This window comes from Ictidomys tridecemlineatus, chromosome 7 (assembly GCF_052094955.1).
Source record: "Ictidomys tridecemlineatus isolate mIctTri1 chromosome 7, mIctTri1.hap1, whole genome shotgun sequence".
In the NCBI taxonomy this organism is placed as follows: Eukaryota; Metazoa; Chordata; class Mammalia; order Rodentia; family Sciuridae; genus Ictidomys; species Ictidomys tridecemlineatus.
Window position 1 is genome coordinate 9,561,770 of NC_135483.1, and position 26,814 is coordinate 9,588,583.

General features: G+C 47.0%; 1 protein-coding gene and 1 long non-coding RNA gene across 2 annotated transcripts in view; one reads left to right on the top strand and one right to left on the bottom strand.

Annotated features, from left to right (window-relative positions):
- Positions 1 to 26,814, top strand: part of Kcnq3 (potassium voltage-gated channel subfamily Q member 3) — a 305,641-nt gene that overhangs the window by 236,524 nt on the left and 42,303 nt on the right. The window contains exons 2-3 of the mRNA XM_005316145.5: positions 22,922 to 23,012; positions 23,824 to 23,950. Of these exons, the coding sequence (XP_005316202.2) occupies positions 22,922 to 23,012; positions 23,824 to 23,950 (218 nt within the window). The remainder of the gene's footprint in view (positions 1 to 22,921; positions 23,013 to 23,823; positions 23,951 to 26,814) is intronic.
- LOC144365401 (uncharacterized) lies at positions 21,767 to 25,686 on the bottom strand. Its single transcript, XR_013423779.1, has 2 exons — positions 25,175 to 25,686; positions 21,767 to 22,196 (listed from the first exon to the last, which is right to left on the bottom strand). It is a non-coding gene; the product is annotated as an uncharacterized LOC144365401 (long non-coding RNA).

Genomic DNA, 26,814 nt, shown 5'->3' on the forward strand with positions numbered 1-26,814 from the left:
CCCTGAGGGAGCCCTGGCTTCCTCTTTGACCTCTGTGTTCCAGACCAGGGAGCACCTTTCCCTGATCCCTGGAACCTCAGGCCCCCCGGGGCGGCCGCGCTGTGGCAGTCCCCTCACACTGCTCAGTGGCCCTCCCATTTTCCTTTTTAAAGCTTCCCATTCTCTTTTTCTCTGGGCTCCTGTTTGTCACTGTTTCAAGAAATGCCACAGCTCTTGGTGTCTTATGAGAGGAAGTATGGCTGGTCCTACGTTCACTTTTGTGGTGCTGGAGATTGGACCCAGAGCCTTGTGCTTGCGACGCAAGTGCTCTACCAACTGAGCTGACCCCAGCCCTGGTCCTGCTTTTCTGTGCACTCCTGGTCCCACATATGTGTTGAGAACCCCGGACCCACGGCTCCAGAGTTCTCCCCTTTGTCATGTTGAGTTGCCCCGAACTGAACTCCAAGATGAAGGAGTTTCTGTCAAGAGGGAACCTGGGGGGCTGACTGTGCGCACACAGAGGACAACTTCAGCACAGCCATACGTCACAGACACAGCGACAGCCTGACCCCGGGGACCCAGGCCTGTGAATTATACCTCAGACTTGTCCAGAGCAGGCAAGGAAGCCTGGGGTCTCCACCCCATCTAATCCCACCTGCTGGAACTTCCAGCTCCTGCCCCAGGCCGCAGATACAGCAGTTCCAGCAGCTCATGGACCACTTACTCCAAAGAAGAGAGACATCAGTACAGGCTCCTCGGATGCAGAATTCCTAGAAACAGTACAAGATCCTTGAGCAGAGAACCTGGCACAGTGTAGACAGCACCTGCTACCACCTTTCCGACCTAAATAGAATTGCCCAGGTCCTCAGAATACCCATCTTTCTCTTTTTTGTTTTTCCCCTTAATTATTCCATAGAGAGAAGAAAACAAATTTAGACATTTATCTCTCTCCACTATGAATTATTGTGCTGCCCTTAGATGGTATATTGCCGTTGTTTATGTTGTTGTTAACCATAGCATGAGTGGCTATAGTTTATTTTCAGTTTTGATATTTTTCTTTCTTCCTTATATTTAAAATTAACTCCATGCTTCTTTCATATACGGAATTTCATGGAATCTACATAAAAATGAAATGAGATAAATAGGTGATGATAGTGAGGTTCAGAAAGTTCAAGTGACTTCCCCCAGGGAGCCACAGCTCCTGAATTGGGGCACAAACATGGGTGATTGGGATTCAGTGACAAGCTGTCAGAGAGGGTCCCTGGGTCTGCAGCTGCAGTCAAGGGGAGGGACAGCTCATTGCACTTTATAGAAACCCAACTAACCATCCCAATTTTCTCAGGTGATATTTAGAAGTGATCTCATGTCCCTGCTAAAGGGACCTCTGCCGCTGTGAATAAGCAGAGGTTAGAGCCTCAGGCCCCTCACTGTGCATGGGGCACTCTGCCCAGCCTGGCAGGTCTGCAGAGGTCGGGGAGGGAACGACGGAGACACCTCCTCAGCTCCCGACGGACCGCATGCTCTGGCCTTGGCAGGGAGCTCATTCATCGGAACAGGACTGCTTCAAATAGGAGTCCCGGGTCTGGGGTGCTCCATGTGCACATGGAGGAGGGAGGGGAGCAGCGAGGAGGAGGGGTAAGAGGAATGAAGAAACGGGGGGGGTCCCACACCCCATCCCCCATAAGACCACTCCTACTTTTTCCTGTCATTTATTGGAGTATTTTTGAAGAAAGAATTCAACTCCTAGAAGAAGAAGAAAAAGAAGGGAAGGAAAGAGGGAGGGAGGGAGGGAGGGAAGAAGGAAAGAAAGAGAAAAAAGTGTTGGCTGGGTTCATTTAAAATGGACGTTAGTTTGGGCAGAAAAACACACCCACTTGCCCTCTTAAACTGACGCTGACACTGCGTCTTCATCTTGGTGTCAGAGCTGGAAGGTTCTGGGGACTGTCTAGTCACCAGGAGGAAAGTCTCTCAGGGAGGTAAAGACTTGTCCCTGGTCACAGGGAATGGACAGGAGGAGAGCCCCGCGTCCTGCTGCAGCCTGGCTCCTCTCAGGAGCCGCCCGCCTCCCTGTGTCTTTACACAGTGCATTAGCTGGCTGCCTGGGTTCTGAGTCATTCTCTATGTTTTCTTTCTGTGATTTTTTTTCCTTGTCCTTATTTCAAGGAGAAAACTCTGTCCTCATCTCTAAAGACAGGGGGAGAAAAAAAATCCGATTTGAAATGCGGCGCTCAGGCCATATTCTGCATGCAACCCATAACTCAGCCTTGGGAAGCATTGATTACTCAGTCCCCATTAGAGCCCTGTGAGGTCACAGGGACCTTGATAAATGGATGTGGGGTCTCCGCTCCTGTGGCCAGGATGGTTTCCAAACCAGAGCTCTGCTGGCCTTCAGATGGGCCTACTTGGAACACACTCTCTCTCCACATCCTCTGAGCTTGTGGCCTGTGAGTAAGGCAGGGACAGACAAGGACAAGCATTGGCCCCAGCTCAGTGTGAGAGTGGACAGAGTGTAACCGGCTTAGCTTGACTCTTTGGGCCCTGCTCCCTGCGTGTTATCAGAAGCCGTTCAGAATTGGGAAAGGTGAGGAGGCTGGTCCTGCGGCTCTGGGGCAGAGGAGTGGGGAAACTAAACCAGAATTCTTTTCCCTAAGAAGGGTTGGCACCCCCAGGGGTCTCTGGGGGGAGGGACACCTTGACCTGTTCACTGTCAATATTCATACACTGGAGCTGGAGGGGCCGTTAGGGCTGTGGTCCCAGCAATTGCAGCAGCTGGAGAGACGGGCTGGTCTTGGAAGGTGGAACTGGACCAAGGTGAATGTGAAGGCCTGTGCTGAGGTCCTGGAAGAAGTCAGTCACACAGCCACTGACAAACGACCCATGGCTTCATGATAGCAAGAGTAGAGAAAGGGGAAAAAACAGTCGGGACTTCGGTGCTCCGGAAGTTCACAAAGTCAACAGTGTTATGTCACTGTCCCCAACTCCAGCAACCTCAGAGGCTGTCTGGGTGGGCTTGTAGAGGGACCAGAAGGAGCACACTCCCCTGCCAGCAATCTCAGGCCTCTCAGGACAGAGTGCCAGGGTGGCTCAGGCCTGGAGGGAGTGACCCTGAGTTGGTGATGCTTAGATGGGGAAAAGCCAAAGTTGCAGCACAACCAAGGGAGACAGATGGCCGCGTCACTGGAGGAAAGCAGAGTGAGGCAGAAGGAGGTCCAGGCAGCGGGAGGAGTGAAGCGTGGAGGATCTTCCCTGGGTTCTCCCAAGCCACACAGAGCAAGGAGGTCTCCACTTTACGTGGGGTGGATGAGCCTCCAGTGCAGACTGCATACAGGGGGACTCTTAATCTGTCCACAGGGAGAGTGGAATGTGGCCCAAAGACAATGATTGGGAAGTCAAAGACACCTAACCGTCTGTCACAGGAGGCCAGGTTTATAGAACGTGATTCCAGAAGAGAACACTTGAAGGGCTGCTCCTGGTGCCTGAAGGGCCATTTCAGGGAAGCAAGGTGGTATTGTGGGTGACTCCAGAGGGGACGCAAGGACAATGGGTGGAATCCAGGGGAAGCAGTGTCCACTCCTCTAAGGAGGACTTGCATATTCTGGGGTCACAGACCAGTTGCAGAGGGCCTCAGACTTGAAGATGCAGGAAGTAGAGAAACTGGTGGCTCCTGGAGCTGGGAAGCGAGCAAGTGAGCCTGTGCTCTGTAGGTGACAAGTCAAAGCAGTTCAAGGTCGGCCGGCAAGAAATGCAAATGAGGCTTCCTTGAGCACCCTCCTGGGCACAGGACTATACTACATAGCCCTTGGCATCTGTAGTTCTGTAACCAGGGTTCCAATCAACCAAGGGGTGAAATATTTAGGAAAAAAGCTGGGTCCATATTGAATATGTGCATCTTATTCTTGCCCTTATTTCCTAAACAATACAGTACAACAAATATTTACATACTATTTGCATTACATTAGGTAGCATAAGTATTTTGGAGATGACTTAAAGTATACGGAAGAATGCTTGAAGAATGCTTGTAGGTTATATGCAAATACTACACTATTTTATATAAGGAGCTTGGATTTGGGCATCCATGGGAGATCCTGCAGATGCTGAAGGAAGGGCTGTATCATCAAGAATATAAGCCCTGAGGCCAGATGAAAGTAGGCGAACTTGAATGCCAGTCCTATCACTTATTAGCCATGTGGAAATGTATGTAACCTTTGTTAAAAGATCATTTTTTTAAAAAAGGTAAACTTAGGACTCACACAGAGATAAAATGAAATACGCTAACGATTTTCTTGGCCTCATCAATCAATGAGGGAGGCAGACAGCTGTTATAAAGGACACAAAGGTAACCTGAAAAGCAGACACATTCAAAGATCAGCAATATTGAAATGCACAGGCCAAGGGGGGCAACCTGGTGTTTTCACAGGAGGAGGGGGAAAGCAGTCAACTAGCAGGAGTTAGTTTTGCATTTCTCTCAGGGATTTGCAATTTACAGAGTTGTAAAATGGCTTAAAGACAATGAAAGACTGAAGTCAGATAACCTGGAAGTGGGGGATATACATAAGGCTTAGTTTTCCACCGAAGCATATTTTTTTCTTGTACTTTTTGGGGCCTCTTTTGCCCATGCTGAGAATGGCAATAATCGTATATCAATAGTTTGTTGGGAGGATTTTAAAAAATGATGGATGCCTCACCCTTAAGACCACTGCCAGGCACAGGAGAGGATCTCAGGGAGTGTCCAGCAGGCTCAATAGTTGTACAGAGAGTCTGATGGAGCCGGGCACGTGGGAGGTGCTGAGGGGTTCAGAGGAAGACACCAGGACCTCTGCTGCCTGAGCCGCAGGACCATGGCTTCTGAGCAGGAGTGTGCCAGCAACAACCCCACCCGCTGCTTCGCTGCCAATGGCTCTTTTTTTAAAAGTTATTTATTATTTGTTTATTTGTTTGTTTGCTTGTCCTAACCAGTCATAGGTGACAGCGGAATGCCTTCAATTCATTGTACACAAATGGAGCAGAATTTTTCACTTCTCCGGTTGTACCCAAAGTAAGGTCACCCCATTCGTGCAATCATACGTGTACCGAGGGTAATGATGGCCATCTCATTCCACCATCTTTCCTACCCTCTCTGCCAGAAGTTTTTGATGAATTGTTGTGTTTCACGACCACCCCCAGGAACTAGATAGAATCTCCCCAGAATAGAGTGGTGGACAGACTTGAAGGTGGCACCATGCTCTTCTCTCCTGGTACCTAGGGTATGCAATATAAAAGGGCAGCAGCATCTGGCTGGAGTCTTTCTCTCTTTGTTACTGACTCAGAAGAAGCAGTTGCTGGGAGTCCCAAGTCCTAGGAGATGAATGCTCCCAACAGCCTGAGGATAGTTAGGTGTAGGTCCCCCCCATTAGAGGTTTTGATGGGAATCCAACCCTGCCCGACACTCTGTGACCTTAAACAGAAGACCTAGGTAAGCTGATCCCCAGACACTGGCAGACCATAACTGGTTTTTAAGGTGCTAAGTTTGTGATCCTTTGTTCTGCAGCATAGGAAATCTGTAGAAATAGCCAGGATGTGGCTATGGAGTCATGTGCCCAGTGTCCTTCCCCAGAAAGTGTCAGGGATGTGATTCCAAGCCTGCCTTCCCCACAGCCCTGCTCACTCAGGCACTCCTCCAGACTCATGTGCTCCCTACATTTCTGGCCAGGGAGAGGCAGTGCTCAAGCCACTGGGTCAGATCACAGAGCCACTGTGTAAGTTGGTGACCCGCTCCTTCTAGAGGTGACTCTCAACCTTAACTGCACTTTATTACCACTTGGGAAGGTTTTAAGACTACACCAGCATTGGCCCCACTCAGAGCAAATACCTCAGAAGATACATAGGTCGAAGGTAGCCATTGGTCTTCCCACTTGCTAATCTCCAGGTGATTCTGATTTGCAGCGACCTTTGCAAACTACTGTTCAAGCATATGGTAAAATGCTCATAAAATCCAATTCATGAATATATCTCTAAAGAAGGTGCTTATTAAAAGGTTATTTTTCTGGAAAAGGTACATGCCCTCCTGTAGGTACAGGACAGAATTTGCATACATACTGATTACGTACATCGGACCAAAAAAAAAAAAAATTGCTAAATACTGAAAGACAAGGAACAGGGCTAAACATGACAACCCAGACCAGGCACAAGTTTCTTTTGAAACACAAACATTTTTTTCTGTTTAGTTTGTGCTTGGATGGCTCCAACAATCCTCTCCAAGTGCTACTAGACAGGAAAAAGGAAAGCCCAGGGATAGCAGGAAGTCAGAGGATGAGGTGGGCACCTTACAGAGGTCAGGACTCACTGGTGGAAGAGACGGGCCTAGACCAAGGAATGTGAAACCCATTGTCCTCAGAGAAGACGGGGTCTGACAGAATTCCTCCCAGTGTGTCTAGAAGCCAAAATACCCAAAGAGGAGGAAGTGGCACAGCATGATCCTGAGCTGAAGTCCTACTATGTGCCAGAGCTGTGTTAGAATTTTATGTGCACATACTTGATTTTTCCTTCTGACCTGCTGCAATTGCTCAAAGCAGTCATTTGGTTAATTTTGGAAACTTGAGTCTCAGGGTCAGATTGCCTAGTTCAACGTGGTTGTTGGTGGCAAAGATTTGAAATCATATTCCTGCCCCTAGTGCTCCTTTCCCTCCCTACCTTTCTCTTCTTGCATATAGAGCAAAGGCAATCTGTCCTTAGTTCCTCAGCACTCCTCATATGGACTAAGTTTGTGCCTCATTTCACAAGCTCAATGTTGGCCCAAGGAATAATGCAGAAAGAACCAAGCTGAGGTAACTCCTAGCACCAGTGACTACCAAGTGGCCATATTGCATTTTTCCCTAAGTGACCAGCCTTAGAAACAGTTGAGAAGGAGGGGGTCTCAAAGTCTAGGACGCCATTCATGTTTGAGATTGCAGCCGATGGCTGGGAACCACCAAAAACTTAGGAGGGTGCTATTGACCATCCTCTGTGGGGCCCAGTAGCATGACTCATGCCCACTGTAACCTGGGCCTTCTCTATTGGAATAGTTGATTTCCTTATAGGACTATAAATATCGTGAGGGTGGAAGTGATGATTGGTCACTTCTGTCCTTTGACTTGGTACTTGTTCAGTTAATGTGCACACAGTAAAGGACTGAGGAGTGCATTAAAACCCAGGAGTGTACTTAGACGAGCACAGAGCTTGGGGGAGTGGGTTGCTAAAATAATCAACCCCGATGGACATTGTTTCTAGAAGCACGGCAGAGCAAACAGATGTCTTCTCAGCCAAGCTAATGCTGGCATGGAGCACACTCTTGGGTTTCAGTTTTTTTTTTTTTTCCTCTTAATCGCTCTCATTTGGGAAACTTGAAGCCACTAATTGTCTCCATTCTAATGAGATTTCCAAAAGCAAAAGCAACAACAAAAATCTAGAATAATCCCTGTTTGTGTCATGCTGGGTAAAAACAGCATGGGACCCAGATCTCAGTTTATGTCCAGGTGTTTGGTTCTCAAATGAGACAATGCAGCCATTTGTAGGAAGGTGCTATTGGAATAAGAAAACTTCCAGTTTGAGTCTGAGGGGGCCAATTTTTATGTCTGAATGATAAAAGTCTCCAGAGCATGTTAAGAACAGCCAGTGATCCTCTAATTACACGCTGCATTTCCCTGTCTTCATGGAGCTGGTGAAAAGGCTGGAACCTGGGTAGCCTCTCTGGAAGGGAAGAAGGTAAACACCCACTTGAGGTAATTTCAGAGCTGATGGGAAGACTAGAACCTCTAGAACCTTCTAGAGCCTCTGCTGCATTGTTGATGGTCCCTTAGAAGTGCTGTGTCCTTTGCTGCAAGACTTTTCCTCCCATTGAAGTGCAAATTCCAGTTGTCATTTTATATCTATTAAATCTGCAAGACAGTTAGCAAATGAGAACAGCCCAACATGGGTGAGACTAGATGAAAGTGGGGTCCTCCTATGGTCTTGGGGATGGTGTGAAGTGACACGACCCTGTAGAAAGCCATCGGATGGAATATCTCAAAGATCCATGCAGATGTCGAGGTGTTCCAGGGGTTTATTACAAGAAATTGATCCTAAACAAAGAATAACTATGTGTACAAATATTCGCCACCACCTTGTGTATAACAGGATGAGAAGCAACCTAACCCTAAATTTCTAGCAATGAGAGAATAGTTATACATATTTTAGGGCACTGATGTCATAGAATGCTGCTCTTTCATTAAACATGAAAGTTCTGAATATTTTATAGCTAAGTGGAAGAATATTTATTCTTTCATAAGACAAAATGCAGACTGTAACATGGTGACAGTGCAAATTTTCAGAAATTGCCTATGACTATGTCCTGAGGCTGGAAAGGGCAGAGAGAAATGAAATGAGTTGATTTATTGGGTTTAGAAGTCAATGTGAGGGTTCTTGTGTTTTCATTTCCATTGTGTGCATTGAATGTCTTGTGAATTGAGTTCTTTTAATCCCAGAGAATTGGAAATGTATAGGTTCAAGGTATTCGCCTGTAGACACCCAGAGTGACCAGGAAATGGTTAGCAATGGGAACAGCTTGGACCTGCAGAAGGAGATGCCAAAAAAACAGCTATGGAGACAAAGAGGGCTTTGAGGCCCTGGAAACCCAGGGCACTGGGGTGGAAGGCAGAGATGACCTAGGGCAGATGTTCTGGACCAGAATCTTGACAGCAAGTCCCAAGTCCTCTTGGGTAAATGGGAGAGACTGAGGCAATGCAGGATAGAAAATGCTGGCATCTACTCTGAGCCAGCACCTCTGCTTCTGGAATCTGTTTTAAGTATTTTCATGACAGCAGAGGCAGCCAGCTCCCCATCCCTGTACCACCATCTCACCTTCCACCTGCACAAACCCAAGCCTATTACTTCCAGACCCAGGGAAGAGCAACAGCAAGACCCTTGCTGGAGAGAGTGGTGACTCCTCGCTTGGGACATCTGCAAATACAGCTGTTCCAGATGTTTCCTGCTCTGGCCTTCCTGGAAGCAAAGAGCCATGTCCAGAACCAGCAGTCACCAATTTTACCACTGAACCCACATATTGAACATCCCCACTTACCACAGCCACTGCCAGGGACTTCCCATCCTTTACCATCAGTCTCTCCCACAGTCTCATGCAATGGATGTTGCTATTGCCCATTTTCAACTGAGAAAGCAAAGGTTAAGAAATTTTTATCTTTGCCTGGGTCACAAAACTTGAAGAGGAAAGATGCAAATCAGACGCAGTCTTTAATTCTGGAATTCATACTCATTCCGCTAGTGTACCTGCCTCAGTCCAGTGCCTGGTACACAGTCAGTTCTTTGTTAATGTCCATAGTAGATGCTCTGCACTGTCCGTTAAGTCAAACAACTTTTCCAGGCTGAGCACCATTCTGATGGCCAAGTGGATATCCACGGAAGGATGGTCTCTGACCTCAGCAAGCACCACCCAGGGTGCGAGGCTCAGAACACTTTGTTTACCAAGTTGACTGGACTTGGATTTGCTGCTTATGGATTTTTAAAAAGACCTTTGCTTTCCCCCCTGTAATGTCAGGCAGACTCTTTCAACAAAGAGGAGTCAGCACCTGCTGGTGATCTCCCTTCTTGAGGGCCGCACAACTCCCTGCAGTTCTCTGGTACACCGTGTCCCGGAACACGTCTGTCCTGAGGCAATTATGAAAAGCCAATAAACAAGGCCTGGCCAGAGCTGGCTGTGTGGAAATGAACTCAGGCATCTTTGATTTTGTTCAGCCTTCAGGATCAGCCTTCCCGGATGGACACAGAAGAAAAGCTGTGTTTTTCCTTGGATTGTGCTGTGCACGTGGTGGAGGCTTTATCGGGTGACACTCATGTCACCGTGATTGAAAGGTGACAAAGAAAATGGGCAAGGTCTTCTCTCCAGGCTTATGCACTGTGGGAAGGGGTCTGAAAGTTACCAATTGCTGTTCACTCTCCCCTCGCTCTGGGATAAAGGCCCTCCGGACATGTTTACTCAGGTATTTCATTGATCTGGTTCAATAATAAGGAGACTAGGGTTCCCAGAGGCGAGACAATGTGGCCACATGCACATGGCTAGAAACCTGATCCTGATTTTTATCCTGGATCTGCCTGATTCCCCAGACCCTCTACTTTCCAAGAAACCAAGTTCCCCAAGTGACAGGAAACTTAGGGTGTATAGGGGTCCAGGGTGAGGAGCAAGGAGGCAGGGAGATGAGGGAAGCAATGTTGAGCGTGAGCCAGGCATCAGGTGAACAGAGGCTGCCATGTAACAGGAAGGAGGCTGGGAAATCTGGGCCTGGTAGATGGTTGGAGGGGCAAGAATGGGGGGGGCACTGGAGATCAGTTGGGGCCTCACGGACAATTCATGACACAAATGACAGTGGTAGACCAGGCATGAGGCAGTATTTCAAAAGAAAATAGACATAACTAGGTAACAGATCAATAGAGCTGTGGTGGGGCAGGGTGCCCAGCTGTGGCATGGGAACGGGGGGATAAGGAGAAATCTATGGGCCCCATGAACCATACTTGGGTCCATGGGACTTCTTGGTTTTGGAAGACACAGGATTCACTTCCAGCCCACCCCACACCCAGAATGATGTGCCTGGAGCCGCCTTGTAACACCCTGTCCTCTTCTAAGGGTTTGTCCAGAAGGATTTGATTCTAGGCACCTCTATTACCTCTGTTTCATCGATTCAAAGCCACATACTTTCCCCAGTTTAACATGTATAACATGAGGAGGGGAAATGCAATCACGGCTGTCATAATTTAATTGGCTGATTCCTTTTCTCAGGAATTGGTGCAATGATGGTGTGTCTTACAATTGATGGTGTGTGAAAGACAATGAAATTCGACCCCAGGGTCTTGGAAGAGCTCCCCAAAGATGACATATGCTTGATGAAGTCCAAAAGGGTTGTAATAATGACAGTTGATTTCAGTTCTTGAGAATTTACACATTCCCAGGCACTGTTTCAGGTAGCAATACAAAATAACAATTACATTCATAATAATAGTGATTGCTAATGTTGATCAAGAACTAGCCTAAACTTTTCAGTATCCCTATTTTATAGTTGAAGAAATTGAGGTGCCTTTAGGCCTCACAACAACTCTATGAGGTTATATAATTGTCCCCATAATAAACGCAAGAGGATCAGAGAGGTTAAGGTACTTACCCAAGGTCACAAAACAATAAATAGTGCCATCAAATTTTAAACTCATTCCCTCTCTGCCTCCTGAAGTTATGCTCCCAGTTATAAATAATTTGTAAGTGGGCATGCCTTAGTCAGCAAACTGGAGGGCAAGTGCCATTGCCTGAGTGCCTACTGCTGCCAGTAAGGATTTTATATCCATTATCTCTCTGGGTCCTCTTGCAAGGTAGGCACTTCACTCCATGCTACAGATGAGGAGCCAGAAACCCAATGAAGAGGCTGGACTTGAGACATTGATGTGTCCAGCTCCAGGGCCAAGCTCTTCCCTGAGAGGAGCTGCCCATGATGTTTGGTCAAGTCATGAAAAAAATTTACTTCAAAGGCTGAAGTCACACTAGTTAGTGCCACCCCCAAAACACACACCTGAGGCAGTAACAGTGTCCAAGAGAGGCTGTTGGCTTACTTAAAAACCATCAGTGAGAAGACAGAGTCTCAAGAAGAAGTGCATGGTAACGTGTCACTAAACCCAGATGGATGCTTCCAGAAGCAGGTCCACCATGAAGCTATAGGAGCTTAAACAGCAGGCCTCCTTCTGATTTGTATTCATAATTTATACTTTCTTGAGAGAACTCCAGAAATGTGGATGTGTCTCTATTTTATCCCTCTAATCATCTTAAGTGTTCCGACACTGAAGTTTTATGTATTGTTTTCCTGTACAGCATTAGGCAAGGAAAATTCCTGATGCTGATTGAACTTCCCTGAACTCTAGGTTTACACAGTGGTTGTCAAGCTTTTTCTTAAAGAGCCAGATGGGAATTACTGCAAGCCTAAGTGCTCTGGGCCAGAAGGTTGCTATTGCAACTACTGGGTTCTGCTCCTGCCCCATAAAAATAAAGAGCAGCGGTGGAATGTGCACTAACAAATGGGTGTGGCTGTGGTGTAATAAAACTTTATTTACAAAGCAGGCATGGGGCCAGATTTGGCCTGAGGGCTGTAGTTTTCTAACTCTTGATTTAAATGGTTAGAACCTGCATATTCCTTACACTTCTGTGGAAACATAGGTGGATGTGGATACAATACAGATGTAAATGTAGGCACAGATGTGGAAATTGATAAAGATTTGTTCATGGTGATTTGTAGATAAGATGTTCTTTCCGTATTTCAGGAATGTGGGTGTTTGTATAGACAATTTTTCTTTTCTTTTTACTCTTTAAGTCAACTTTTGGAGGACTTTCCATGAACATCATGTGAAGGAAAGGGAAAAAAGTTAGGGGCACACTATTTGTTGGAATTCTGGGCACTTTTACATGTTGACATTTTAAAATGAATCCCTCTTAATCCACCTGACTTTCCCATGAGGTAGGTTTAAAGGGCAATTTCATTCCATGGTCGGCTGGTGAAAATCCACTCAAAGGGGATTTATAGAAAATGAAGACAACTTCTTCATACAAGGTAGGAATGGCAAACATGTCAGATTATTACTTTACCTCAAGAAGTAATCAAAATACAAATGTGCTTATTGTATCTCAGAATTAACAACATTCAAGTTGTAATTGCAACTGGATTCTAACTTTTAGAACCAGCAAAGACTGAATCCTGGGCTAACTTGGGAATATATTTTAATGCCAAAATTATGTAACTTCACACTTCATTTTCCCCTATGTTTGGGGGCAAGTGTTGTATAAGGTTCCAGGCCTTTAAAGTATCAGTTGTTTTGTCTTCAATGATTCCTGCAAGAGTGTCACTTGCTAATGGTTCTGTTGTACCCAGAGCAGTTCCCCCTCATCATTTCCATCAGCTTCTTGAAATCCTGCCTGCTTCATCCGCTCCACCTCTCTATTTTGAGAGTGGCTCACATTATGCTGTTGGATGTTGACCCTGCTGTTGAGGCAGAGGCTGACCCTGCCAATCCATAGCGTGGCCAAGATTGAGACTACTCTTCCCTTCTCAAGGACGCTGGCATGGAGACCTCATAGGGAAACAGTTTTTGGTTGTGAAGATTTTTGCTGCTCTGTGCAATTTCCTACTGCAAAGTCAGAGATGAGAATAATTTGCTAGCAAGGATCCCTGGATTTGTCACTCCTGTCTCATAGAAAAGACATTGAGGTTTTTAGCTCATCTGGTTGCTAAGTAGGGAGCCAGGAACCAGATCTGGGCAAACTAGCATTAGTTATATACAGCAGCCTGTTGATCTCCACACACAGGGGCTCGACACACAGGAGCTTAACACACAGTGGCTCAGCACACAGGGTCTTAGTATCTGGCACTTTCTGTGAATCAGGAATCCAGGCCAGCTTCTGGGACTCTACTCAGCTTCTCGGAGGCTATAGTTATAGTGCTAGCCTAGGCTTGGGTCTCATCAGAAGACCCCACTGGGGAAGCTTCTCTCTAAGACCCTCTTGTGGCAGTTGAAAGAACCTACCTTTGATGGCTGTTGGGCTGAGTGTTAGCTCCTTGCTGACTGTTGACCAAAGGCCATGTTTGGTCCCGTGCCATTGACCTTCCTCAACATAGCAACTCATTTCATCAAGCCAACAAGAAAAAGAGAGAGCCCACAGCAAGAAGGAAGTCATGATCTTTCAACCTGATCACAGAAGTGACTCCACTCATATTTATTGGATTCTACTGGCTAGAACATGTTGCAGGCTCCAGCCGCTTTAGAGCAGAAGAAATTACCCCAGGGAAGCAAGAATCTCTAAGGGTCTTCAGAAGGCCAACTTGCCACATTTAGACTCTAGAACCTTTCTGTATTCTTTTTTCTTCTGCCATTGAGTTATCATGGGAACATGGCATGTACTTGCACCCTCAAGAAGGTACTTAAAACACAGCCTCATGTCTGTTTGTGGCATCTACTAGTCTGGCCTCTAGTCCAGAGGCTGATACTTAGAAGGAATGCTGAAAGCCAAGAGCTCAGTACCACTGGGGCAAAGTGACCTCAGCATCCCAGGATACATAAAAGATGTGGCCCGTGTTGGAGAACAGAGAGGACACATCTGGAGATGGTCTGTCTCCACTTGCTTTGTGCTTCACACTGGACCTGCACACTCAACCTGGCCCAGGGATTCTGCGGAATTGGAAGCACCTAGATAATGGTTCCTGTCTCAAGCCCTCAAGGAGAACAATGTGACCTGCCAGAGCTTGGACTCCATGGTTGTTGTCAGGAAACATCAAATGAGAAGGGGCACTGGAGAGGGTGTGGGCAGGACCATGGATGGAACTGCCAGGTCTTCTAGCTGATGGCATTGGTAGAGTGGAAGACAATGGAGGCATGGAGCAGAGCTCTTGGCTGATAACCCATCTCCAGCCAGAAGCTTTCTCCCTCCAAAAATACAGCCTGCTTATAGAAGTCTAGGCAGATCTAGAATACTGACGAGACATTCTTTAGAAATAGCCAAATGTGACTCTGACTGGTGGGACAGGGAGTGTGTGTTGGAACTGAGGTGCTGTCTTATAAGTCTTATTTTAATTCTAGTTTATTTGCCCATTTTAAACAAGGATTCCTGGGTCCGATGAAAAGCAAGAGATTGCATCATCCACCTGGGACAGTCACTGAGTTGGCCCAGCCCAGCTCAGACTCACTCCTGCAGTGGCTAACGAGAATCAGGTCTGAGAGCTTGTCCCACATGGCACTGTGTAGTCCAAGAGCATGGTCTCACTCTTCACCCTGAATTAGGTGCTACTGTCATTCCCAGTTATAGATGAGGAAACAATCCCCCACATGTAAGTGGCAGAGCTGAGATCTGAACTCAGGTCTATTCCTCCTTGAGAACCTTTCTAGACCCTCCCACCAGGGTTATTGGCTGAAAGCCTGAACCCATAATAACAGCCCAGAAGGCCCTCTGGGACCATTCCCATCAATTCCTTGTCTCCCAGATGTAGACACTGAGGCCTGGGGAGAGGACAGAACTTCTTCAAGCTCCTGAAGCAAGTAAAGAGCAGGGCTGGGAATATGAAGGGTAGAGATAATCCCCTGGACTAGGCACTGTGACCTGAAGAGGAAAAGTGTGGGATCCTTGCTCATCAGATCATCCTACGAGAGGTAAGCACTGAAGGCAAGACACCAGGAGCTCTGTTCATTCTTGAAAGCCAGAGCTCAGAGAGGGAAGTGGTGAATATTAAGAGAAAATAAGAAAAAAATCCTGGGTGATGTTCAGAAGGTGCTCCCTCACTTAGTTTGGGAAGGAAGAGATGAGCTGTTAGCTCTTGGGAGACAGGAACTGCTGGCCCCGACCTCCTGGCATATAATTGGAAGAAAGGCAAGGAGGAAGGAAGAAGGAAAGATGGAGGAGAAGAAGTCATAATAGAGGAGGTGATATTGAGCTGCATCTTAAAAAGGAGAAAGGATGTGTTCATTGGATAAGAGAAAGAAAGTGTGTGATGAGGAGTGAAGAGATTTTTGGAGGACCTGCCATGTTTTGATTAAGTTGTATGTTTGGTGTGACTAGAGGGAGAAAGAATGGAGAGGTGAACCTAGAACTGAAGTGTAGTGTATTTGGAGCTCTGTGGTTGAGTGCACATATGTTTATAATTGCTGTATCTTCTTAGTGAATGGATGGTTTATCAATATATAATGATTCCTTTGTCTCTGGTTGCAATTTTTGTCTTTGTGTCTATTTTAGAGAATGATGTTCCTCTAGCCACCTCAGTTCTATTTCGGTTACTCTCTGCATGGAATAGCATTTTCTATATTCACTACCAAACTATTTATGTCTTTGGATCTAAAGCGAGTCCCTCATAGGCAGAGCCTAGTTAGCTCGCACTTTTCATCCATTTTGCCACAATGTGATCTGACCTGGGCAAGCCTGGTTTGCCTTCCTAAACTACTGGGACATTCTCCTCTCATGCATGAAAAGGCTACAGCTGTGTTTAAACAGGGGTTGGCACAATCAGATACCTCTGCTCAGAAAAGTGACACTGAAAGACACATGCTGATCCATTGGAAGCAGAGGAGGGAGTGGCCAACGCCTCCTCCTGTGCTCTTTTCTGTTGACCTGCCACATTCCTTGCCTCTTTCCAGCCTCGAGGATGAAGTGGCTCTAAAGGTCCTCCTTTGGGACACTCAGGAGCCTGCCACAGCTTAGCTCAACTCTGTGTTACTTTGCTGACCCTGAAATTCAACCTCTCACCAATGGGTCTCTCTTCACCTCCCATATTCTTCAAGTTGTGAGTTTGTAACTTTTAAGATAGGATTAAGAGATAGGAATGATCTCTAAAATTTTCCATGAATATTTTCTCAGAGCCTGGCATTTGAAGACATAGTTTACAGCTGCTATGCACCTCAGGTAAATAGGCACACAACACATCTGGGCAGAGAACATGGACAAATGTTAAATTAGCAAAATGTAGGTCAGCTCTCTAAAGAGGAAGCAAATTCCTCATTTTGTTTACTGTCTCTAAATGACCCCGGTGTGCTGTCTTTCACATTTGGACCTGAGGTTGGTGGGATCCAATAGAAAGTCACAGATTGCAAGCAGCTGAAACAACGGTAGTAATGTCCATAACTGATTCTTTCTTTTCCCCAAAGACAAAGCAGAGAGCGGCACAGTGGAGATGTACCAGGCTGGGAGCCAGGAGACCAGGGTTTCACTCTAGCTCTGTGGCCACTAGCAAATCTCTCAGACCTCGGAGCACAAGTTTGCTTTTTAAAAGATGAAGGGGAAAAGAATAAGTCTTTCTTAAAGTCCCTCAAAATTTCGAGTAAATGGAAATTCACAAGGAGATTTGGTTAATGGACATTCCTGAGGAGCTTGGCATGAGCCAAGTCAGGGAAAGAAAATTGAAAAGTGACTTTAGCTCATTCCTGGTCCAAGGGGATGGCAACTCCTCAGTCCTTTCCTGTTTCTGCAACAGACATTGCTAATGGATAACAGCACTTCCCCAGTAAGTTGGCAGCAATCTAAATTCTTTTCAACACAGCGCTGTATTCTGGGAGCCTTAGTTAATCCATACCAGTGGGTTTTCAAGATAAAAATGATTTCTCAGCCCTGATCTGAGTGACTCAAACATTCTTTTGGGGAGGTGATTTATAGAAATCCCTGTTGGCCATTTGTATGGATTTTTTTGAGAAATATAATATAGCCCATTTAATTTTTTTTTGCTGTTGAGTTTTTTTGTGTTCCTTATATATTAAAGAATTATGAATATTGCTCTTTATCAGATGTATATTTTGCAAATATTTTCTCCTATTCTGTTGGCTGTCTCTTTACTCTGTTGATTGTTTCCTTAGCTGGCTGTGCAGAAGCTTTTCAGTTTGATGTGATCCCATCTGTCTATTTTTGTTTTTGTTACAGATGGAATACTATTCAACCCTAAAAAGCATGCACTACTAGCCTTGATGACAGCATGGACAGATCTGGGAGACATTCCATTAAGTGAAACATCTCACAAACATGTGCCACTAAAAACAAGCAATGGAAGAAATCCCTGGCACACAGCGGGTGACACACTGGGAGGCATTTGGGTTGGGACCAATAGCATCCTCATGTGCTCTGAGGTCATTCTCTGCTGGTTGGGGTTGTGCTGTCTTCTCCAGGGCCAGGATCAGTGGTGGTGCCTCCGGTCAAGACAGGCGTGGCTACCTAAGATGTCAGCAGCACTTGCTTTGATAGAAAATTCAGTCTGCCTTCTCCTGGCTGGGGAGAATAGCCTACGTGGGCCCATGTCAAGGAAGACAGGCAAGGATTCTAAGGAGCAGGTCCACAGGTCAGCCGTTGCCTACTCCTTCAGTCTGTAGGAGCTCAGGTGGGCTACAGGTGCCAGGAGAGCACTCAGAAACAACAGCAGCCAGAGCAGGAGTATCAGGTGTCTCTGGGAACTCCTGGGAATCCAATGGAGCTCCCCCTCACCTGGGAGTCCAGAGAGGAAGGAGAGGAGGGAGGCCACGGTCCTCTGTCAGCTGACCTGGGAGTACCCAGGCTGCCCCCACACGGGCTCTGACCAAACCGCCTCCATTGCAGATTCTTGGGGAAACCCCGTTGCCAACTCCCAGCACAGGGCCCTTCTCTCCCTTGGTGACCCTGCCCTGCTGCCTGAAATGGTGATGCAAAGAAAAGATGGCAGTGGGGCTGGGGTCGTGGCTCTTCAGTAGTCAGTAGAGTGCTCACCTACTGTGTGAGGCACTGGGTTTGATCCTTAGCACCACGTAAAAACAAAGGTATTGTGTCTGCCTTGAAAGAATAAATAAACATATATATATAAAGGTGGCCGTGCCCTGCCTCTCAGTGCTGCTCTCAGGAGAAGAGGAAACGGCATATGGAAGAAATGGCCACAAATGCTGGGCTCTTGTCTTTGTCATGGTGTGAATGCAGCCTGTGAGGGGCACATCACAGTTCACTGTCTCTTCCCAGCGGCCCTGCTTTGTTGCCTGCAGAAGATGACTGGCATGGCTGAGGAGAGGGCGGTGGGAGTATCCAGATACCCCTGTGGTTCCTTGCTCAACTGTATGTCTATAGAAGCTGCCTGAACCTTCCTTCTTTGCCTGCTGCTGGGCAGAGATCTGGCCTGGAGGGGCTTGAGCAGGATGCACAGGGTCTCATCAGGAGTCCCTACACCTTGCACCTCGGAACCATGTGCAAGAATAAAGGCCTCCTGGTAGCAGTTCCCCCAGCCCTCCTCTGCCTTTTCCTGGTTGGAAGATGGCAGAGTTTGAGGAGAGCATGGATCAGGAGGTGTCTGATTTAAGGGTGTGTCCAAGACCACTGACCCTGACTGGCATCAGTTGCAAAGACAGCCAGGAACAAGGGCAGCCCATGGCTCCCCTTGGGAGTGTGGACCACAAACCCTACAGGGCCTGCAGGGCACAGGAAGAAGTGAGGGAGAAGACATGAGCACAGAGCAGAGGAGGGGGGAGTGAAGGGAAGAGAGGAAGGGGGAAGGAAAGTGGGAGGGGGAGAGGAAAGGATGTCATGGGAGGGAGAGCAACAGAGGGCAGTGGAGAAATGGCCAAGGATGTAGAGAGGTAACCAAAGGGACAGGGCAAAAGGAGAGCTGGTGAGGCTCAGAAGAGAGCGCCAAGACTGGAGGAGAAGTGGGGGGCACAGCTAGCCATCTAGTGGCTCTTTAGTGTCCAGAGACCCAGATGGCTTCTGTTGGTACACAGACATGTGCTCCATCTGAAATTGAGCTCCTATTTTAAGAACATATTGAATTTTGCAAAAAAACAAAAAACCTAAACAAAGGAGGTTTCCCCTTCTTGGATAGGGATAGGAGGGCTTTCTTGATGACTGGAACTTTATAAACTGATGGTTCTCTCATCTCAGCAGAGCCCGAGGTTACTGGAAAGGTGCAGAACGCGCAGAGCTCTGCCTGGTGATTGCTGCCCCCTGCTGGCTGAAGTCTTGTTCTGTAGCTCCCTGGTACATGATTGAAATCTCTTTGGTGGTTGGTGAAGTCTGCAAGCATCAAGTTATTAAAGCTTGGTGTTGTTGCAACTTCTGCCCTGACATCTCCTCTGAGCTTTAGACTTAGATTTTGATCAGCCTGATGAAGACTTCCACCTGGATCTCAGACTCAGCAGGTCCACAGGTTGTTGCTTGTCTTTGCTACTGTGCTGGCCGTTGCCCATCCTCCTGACATCTTTGAACAGTGGTCCTTGACACTTTCCCCAGCCCTGAGGCCTTCCTGATGGCCCCCTGTTTGGCCTTCACATCCCTTTAGTCACAAATCCCACTGAGAACATCAGGAGGCTGTTGTTATCTCTCCACCTAAGCCTTCCTCGTCTCTGGTCAGCCTGCAACAACAGCCTTGTGACCAGTCCTTCAGAGAACTTTTTGCAGATACGTGTAGATGCAGATGTGGACACACTCTAGTCTCCTGTTTTCTCTAAATGGTACCTTAGAGATGTTCTGTGAGTGCCTAAAAGATGAATAGTACCAAACTCAATATATGCTATTTTTTTTTCCTATGCATACTCCATACCTGTGGTCAAGTTTAAGATCTAAATTAGGTACAGTAAGAGATTAAAAGCAATACTTAATAATAGAACAATTAGAATACTATACTGTGAAAAAATTACTTAGAACTTATAAATTGCTTATTGTTGGAATTTTGCAGTGAATATTTTCAGACCACAGCTGATCGTGAGTAACTGAAACCACACAAAGCAAAACCTCAGATAGGGGGGGACTTACTATATATAGACACTTTATCCAGAGAGGTAGCTAGATATTAAAGATGTCTTGCAGAGAAAAATGCAAACTCTTCACTTGGCCCAGAAACTCTAGTATTCCGCCTGTCTCTCCAGGCCCTCCCTATATCCTTGTCCTTAATTCCAACGAGAGGGCAGTTGCTGACCTCCGTTGCTGCTTCAGCCCTTTCCCTAAGCACTTATGGGTTCTTATTAAGTGCCAGCTCTGAGCTGGTCACTGGACTAGGGAGAGGAGCCGGCAGTCTCTGCTCTCCAGACCAAGCAAGTAAATGCAGCTGGGCCACACTCTATAAACCTGGACACCCCTGGCACAGATTTCCATTCCACAGTGTGTTCATTTTCTGTCACTGCCTAACAAATTGCCACTACTTGCTGGCTTGTAACAACACACATGTCTTTATCTCAGAACTTCCAAGTGTCAGGAGTCCATTTGTGACTTAACTGCATCCTGTGCTCAGGGTCCCACAACACAGCAATCAGCATGTGGTCTGGGCTGATCCTTTCTGGACCTTGTGACCATCCTCCAGGCTCTCATGATGGCTGGCCCTTGCAGTTGCAGGACAGTCACATGTTCATGCTGCTCAGCAGCTGGGGGTGCTCTTGGGTCCCAGAAGCCCCCACAGCTCCTTTTCTCAAGGCCTCATAGGTCCTTCATGATGTAGCAGCTCATGGCCAGCAAGAGTCCCTGGCTCCTGTCTGTGAAACAGTCTTGTTCCCTGTGCAACAGTCACGGGCGCAACTATCTCTACACTTTCACCATGTAACAAAACCCAAGTAGAGGAATGACTTCCTCCGCCATTGCCATGCTGTTGTCAGGAGTGAGCCACTTGCACCAAGGGGGAGGGATGGCTATGCAAAGGTGCAAGTCCTGGCATCAGCTGAAAGTGTGCACACCATGCATGCTTCTTGTAGAATCTCCCCCATATTGACACGCACCAAGTACGTGGGGTGGCAAGAGTCTCAGAGTCTGGCTAAGGCTCCTACTTCTGCTAAACAAGATCACTTTGGGACACAATTGTCCCTTTCACCCACACACCGACTCAGCCAAGGACTCCAGCTTCATGTTCAGTGCAAACTGAGGACAAAGCCTAGTGGTTGCTGGCTTACATCACAGGACCCAGAACTTAAACTTTTAGAAAATCTTGTTCTGAAAAATCCTTCAGCATGTTAATGGTCATATCTGCCCTGGGAGGTTGTTGTAAGGGTGATGAGCTGATACATGCAAAATGGCAGGTGGAAGGTGCTCACTGAAGGGCAGTAATGGGAGTTGTCCCTCATCATCACCATCATAACTATCACCACCATCACCATCATCATCACCACTATTATCATCACCATTATCATCACCATCATCATCATCATCACCACCATCACCTAAGAAGAAGGTTTGGGATTCAGGATGGGCAGATTCAAGGATGGATTAGAGTCACAAATTTCAAGTAAAATGGCCAGACATAGAAGTTTGGAAATCTCAGGTTCCTAGGAAGAGCTGGAAACATAAATATTCAGGTCTGAAGATTAGCAAGTTTAATGACTGAAGCATGTGACTGGGATTACCAAGGACCAGCCAGGATTTGGGTCCCAGCCAAAGCCAAGGGCAGATATTTTCATGCTTCCTGTTATCAAGTTTCTTGCTCTTATAGCATGAGGCAGTCTTCTGCTTATCCGGATTGTGAGCTCCTGAAAGCAGATCCAGCTCATTCATCAGCGAATTCCAGCTGTGCTCCAAATCTCTGCCATATACAGATTCAAGGAATAAATGAGCAAACCGAGAAGCATGGGTAGAACTAGCCATGGACAGGACAGAGAGCAGATCGTCTGGAGTAGGAGCACTTGGAGTATGTGAGACACCATCAGGCTTTACCCCAGGGTCCTAGCTTGTCCATTCTCTGTCAGGAACCAGGAACTGACTGTGGAGCCAGACTAGTCCACATCTGGAGAAGGAAAGACCATTTTTATTTGCTGAAGCAACAAAGCATTCTCTGTCTCTGTCTCAGGGGTTTGCTTTAGTCTGAGGTGAGAGCAAGGACCAGATGACCTCTGTGTGAATTTTAAGGGACCAGCTTTGAGCAGCCCTCGGTGTGCTAATTCCTATTCTTTCCAGCATTTCAAACACAAGTCAAAAACCCCCTGCCCCTCGCCAATTGAAAGAGGTTTTCTACAGCCATTGACTGTAAAAAGGAATAGTACTGAAACATGAGGACACAGCCTTCTCTGAATTTATCCTTAAAAAGAGTGTTTTCTTCATACAAGGAAGAATTTCCATATATTTTAAGATCAGAGCCGTATATATACTGGACGTGCTAACTTATTCATGTTCTTGTTGATTTAAAAAAAACAGCAATAATTTTTGGTCTTTTGGGATTCTGCAGCCCCCCACTGCTGGGAGGGCTGGTTTAACTTCTAAGTGACTGATTCTGCTAGCTAGCAGTCAAGTGAACACATGCACCTTGTTGAACCGTACTTCATCTGGCTTTCTCTAACTAGGACAGGAATTCCTATCTATCCCGCAGATTTCTCTGGGGATTAGGTGGGATAATGGAGAGAGCACAGAACGCTGTCCAATGGGGCTGTGCCTTCATCCCGGCTGACTTCTTTCCCCATCTCCCTGCACAGCACACCACGACTAAATGTTCCTTCCTCTCCTTCCTCCCTCTAGGTTCCTGATTGTCCTAGGGTGCTTGATTCTGGCTGTGCTGACCACCTTCAAGGAGTACGAAACTGTCTCCGGAGACTGGCTCCTGCTGCTGGTGAGATGGCCGGCACCCCCACTTTGTTCTGGGGTGGAGCCCTCTGGTTGGACTTTCACAGTAATGAGGAGGATGCTGCCCCTGGTACAGGTCTGCCTGACTGGCTGTATCTCCCAGGTCCTCAGCCATGTCCAGGCCTGAGAACAAAACCAGGCTTCCCTCACTTAATGAGGCCGCCATGAGCCCACATGTGTTCCTGATAAAGATTGGCCATTCCAGATTAGAGATAAGAGCAGATGAGTCAAAGCCAAGGCCATTACATGTTCTAAGTTCTATAATACAACTTCCTGTTACTATAAAGTTAACAGAAAGGCATGCTCCACCCTACACTGGCCTCTGCTTTGGTTTCTCAAAATGTAATTTGAGAATTATATGAAATACTTGGGGGTGGTACCTGGCTTAAAATCTGGCTTAGCCATCATTGGCCACAGTTAGCAACAAGAGGGGCCAGACACTGGGCAGGATTAGTAGACTGTTTCTTTGAGATGGCTTTCTTCAACCAGCTTCACTTTTTAAAGGTTTTTAATATGTTCAAAAGGACTTTTTAAAAAATGATTCTTTGCAAAAAGAAACATGGGGGGGGGAAACAAGGACGAGCCAGGGACAGTTAGCACATCTGAATGAAGAAGGAAACCCTCCAAAGATGATGGAGGGGACCAACCCTTGTCTCCTTCCCCACCCCCAGCCACTGCCACCACAAAGCACAGCAGGGGTGGCAGAAACCCAGCTCTCCAGATCTGCAGAGCGGAACACACTGGCCCAGACACCTGTCCCCAGCCACCCAGCCCTCTCCATATGCTCTTCCATGCAGGAAACATTCGCTATTTTCATCTTTGGAGCCGAGTTTGCTTTGAGGATCTGGGCCGCCGGATGTTGCTGTCGGTACAAAGGCTGGAGGGGACGACTGAAGTTTGCCAGGAAGCCCCTGTGCATGCTGGGTAAGCCCTGATCCCCCAGTCCAGGGGTTGCCTGGACTCAGGCCCCTTTTTCGTGCTTTACATCTCCAAGGATATTTTAAGCAACTATTCTGGGAGTGAGTGCAGCACAGTGGAGGCCAGCCCAGCAGTTGACCTGCCTCCATGCCCAGAATAGCATCAACCTGCCTGTGCTGAATGAAGTTCCACCTTCCAGGGCTGCTCCTCCTGTCAACTGGAAAGGGCAGTGATGAGTTGGGGTGGGGGAATCCTCTTGTTGTGGAGGAGTCAGCAGGTTGACAGGTGTTGAGCATCCCTGGTCCCTAGACTTCAGGCAGCCCTCCTGCTATGACAATGAAAATTGCCTGGACCTTCCGGACGGTCTGGGTGGAATGGGGAGGGACACCATTGCTGGCTGAGAATGTGCTTCTGCAGGACCACCTTATCCCCACCTCACAGAGGGAACAGGATCACAGATCCCAGGCATGTTCCAGTCTCATAGGTGGTAAGAATCAGATTCCATCTCAACAAGACTAGAAGATTCTAGCACCTGCTTGCCCTCCCCACCACCATGTTGCTGTGTCTCCATCCAAATGCTGCTTCTGAGAGGCCTTGTCACTAGGATCCTTCCTACTGGGTGCACTATTTTTATAGTGGAACAGCTCAATGACCTTTGTTTTCATCTGAAAATGCTGCTAGGAGCCGCGTCATGACAGGGCAAAATCCCCCTGTAAAAAGCCAGGAGAGGTAGGGCTTCCTGTCCCTGGAGTAGGGCGGGGGCTAAAGAGACAGCATCATTGGGGGTTAGCAATGGAAGGGACTCCAAGGTATCCACCCAGAGGCCCTCAGGCCCCTGCAGCAGCCTTGAAGTAGTCCCCCAGACCCTGCTTGCCCATCCCAGTGACGAGGTGCTCCTCACCTATCAGAGCTTTCACCCCCTTTTAGCTCCCCTGACTCTGTCCAGTTATTTGGGTCCAGCCTCCTATGCTGCTCCTGTCCCTCAGTCTTGTCCCATCCAGGACAGGTGTGCTGACTGACCCTGGCAGCACTGGACACTGGTGTTCTCAGACTCATAGTCTGTGACATCTTCTGAGCATGTGGCTCCTTCCCCACCTCCTCTTCGAACAATGACTCCAGGACTATACCCAGGCCCCCAGGCACCATGGCTGCTCAGAGAAGAGCTGGCTGTTCCTTTGCCCTAGGGGCCAGATCTCTCCTGCTGAATGCAGGGCCTTCTCAGCCACTCACCTTATGCCGACCTGCTGCTGAGGAGAGTTTGGTTGTTTTTTCTTGTTTTGTTTTGTTTTGCAGAATTTTGAGCATAAGTAGGTGTGTCTGTGTGTGAGCACAGTTTTGGAGGCTCTTTAGCTACTCTGTTTTCTGTATTTTTTTCTTCTTCCTTTTGCCCTCTTTCCATATCTCCTCCCACTTGCCTTCCCTTCTTCCGTCTCTTCTTCCTTCTGCGTCTTCTGTGAGTGCAGCAGAGTTTAGCTGACTCTCCTCTGTGCAATGACTGGCAGTGCTGGCTGGAGTCCTGCATGTTTGCATTGTGTGGTGGGGAGGCTTTGTGACCATGCTCAAATTCAAATTCCTGCCAAGTTCAAGAGACCCTGGCACAGGGAACCCAGAAACTTCCAGAACAGGCAACTTCCCATGCAGCTGTCTCCACTGCCTTGAGGTGGGCTGCACACACAGGGATCCAGGCCTCCCTGCCCGCTCCATCTCCATGGAGACACGAGGCTGAGCCTCAGCACTGTCGTCCTTGCTGGCCTCTTTTCCACCTGACTCATCTCAGCTACTTCCACGATGTGGCCCTGGTAGCAAATGTTGCTTTTCTCTGTGTTCTTGACAAGAGTGCGGTTATGTCCAGGGACATGGTGGCCTTCATAATCAAGGAAGCCTCAGAGCTGGTCACTTTGGGTGTAGATACTCCTTCTGAGTCAGATATTCCCTCCTCACTAAGCATCACAGACTGCAGCATTTACTGCAGGTGTGGGTTTTGTTTTTCTTTCTTTCTTTTTTTTAAATTTGTTTTTTACTCGTGCATCATAATTGAACATAGTAGTGGGATTCTTTTTTTTAACATTTCTTCTCAGACAGAGCTTTCTTTTTTTATTTGTTTTAATTAATTACACATGACAGTACAATGATCTTAACATATACATTTGAATCAGATGGGATATATTTCTCATTTTTCTGAGTGTACAGGTTGCAGAATTACATTGGTCATGAAGTGGGATTCTTAATGCCATATTCGTACATGCACATAACATAACTTATTTTGTTTTTCTATGAATATTATAAGTGGATTTTTTGTACAGGTAAACTGAGAAGCCTGAGCAGTTATGCAGACTTATCAGAACCCTGATGCTTGCCCTCTCAGTTTTCCCAGATGACAGGTGTGTCTAGGGGTTCCCTGGATACAGTAAAAAAGCACATCAGATTTGAATTGACAATTGATCATGTCACAAACTGAGACCAGAACATATAAACTTGTGGAGGTATGAAAGAGTGCAGTGTACGCAGCAAACCATGCATGCTTCCAGAAGATTCTCAGGAGCCAGCAGCTTAAGGAGCTCAGACTTCAGTGGACAAGCATTTCTTTGAGTATGTTCCTTGAAATCCTGTGTGTTCCTTGAATGCTCTTCTGAAAAATAGCTCTATAGTCAAAATCCTTTGGGAGTTTTTCTTCCTGCAATAAGTTTTCTGCCAGATCATGTTTCATGAAAACCACCCTTAAATCAAAGTTAAAAAGAGAAAGGAAATGACTCCTCTCAACACAGTCACTATTGGATTCATGCATGGTGTATGACAAGACCACTGCTACTGGCCATTTCATCTGTAAATATGGTGGGATCCTCAGTAGAACCATTGAAAAGTATGGGAAG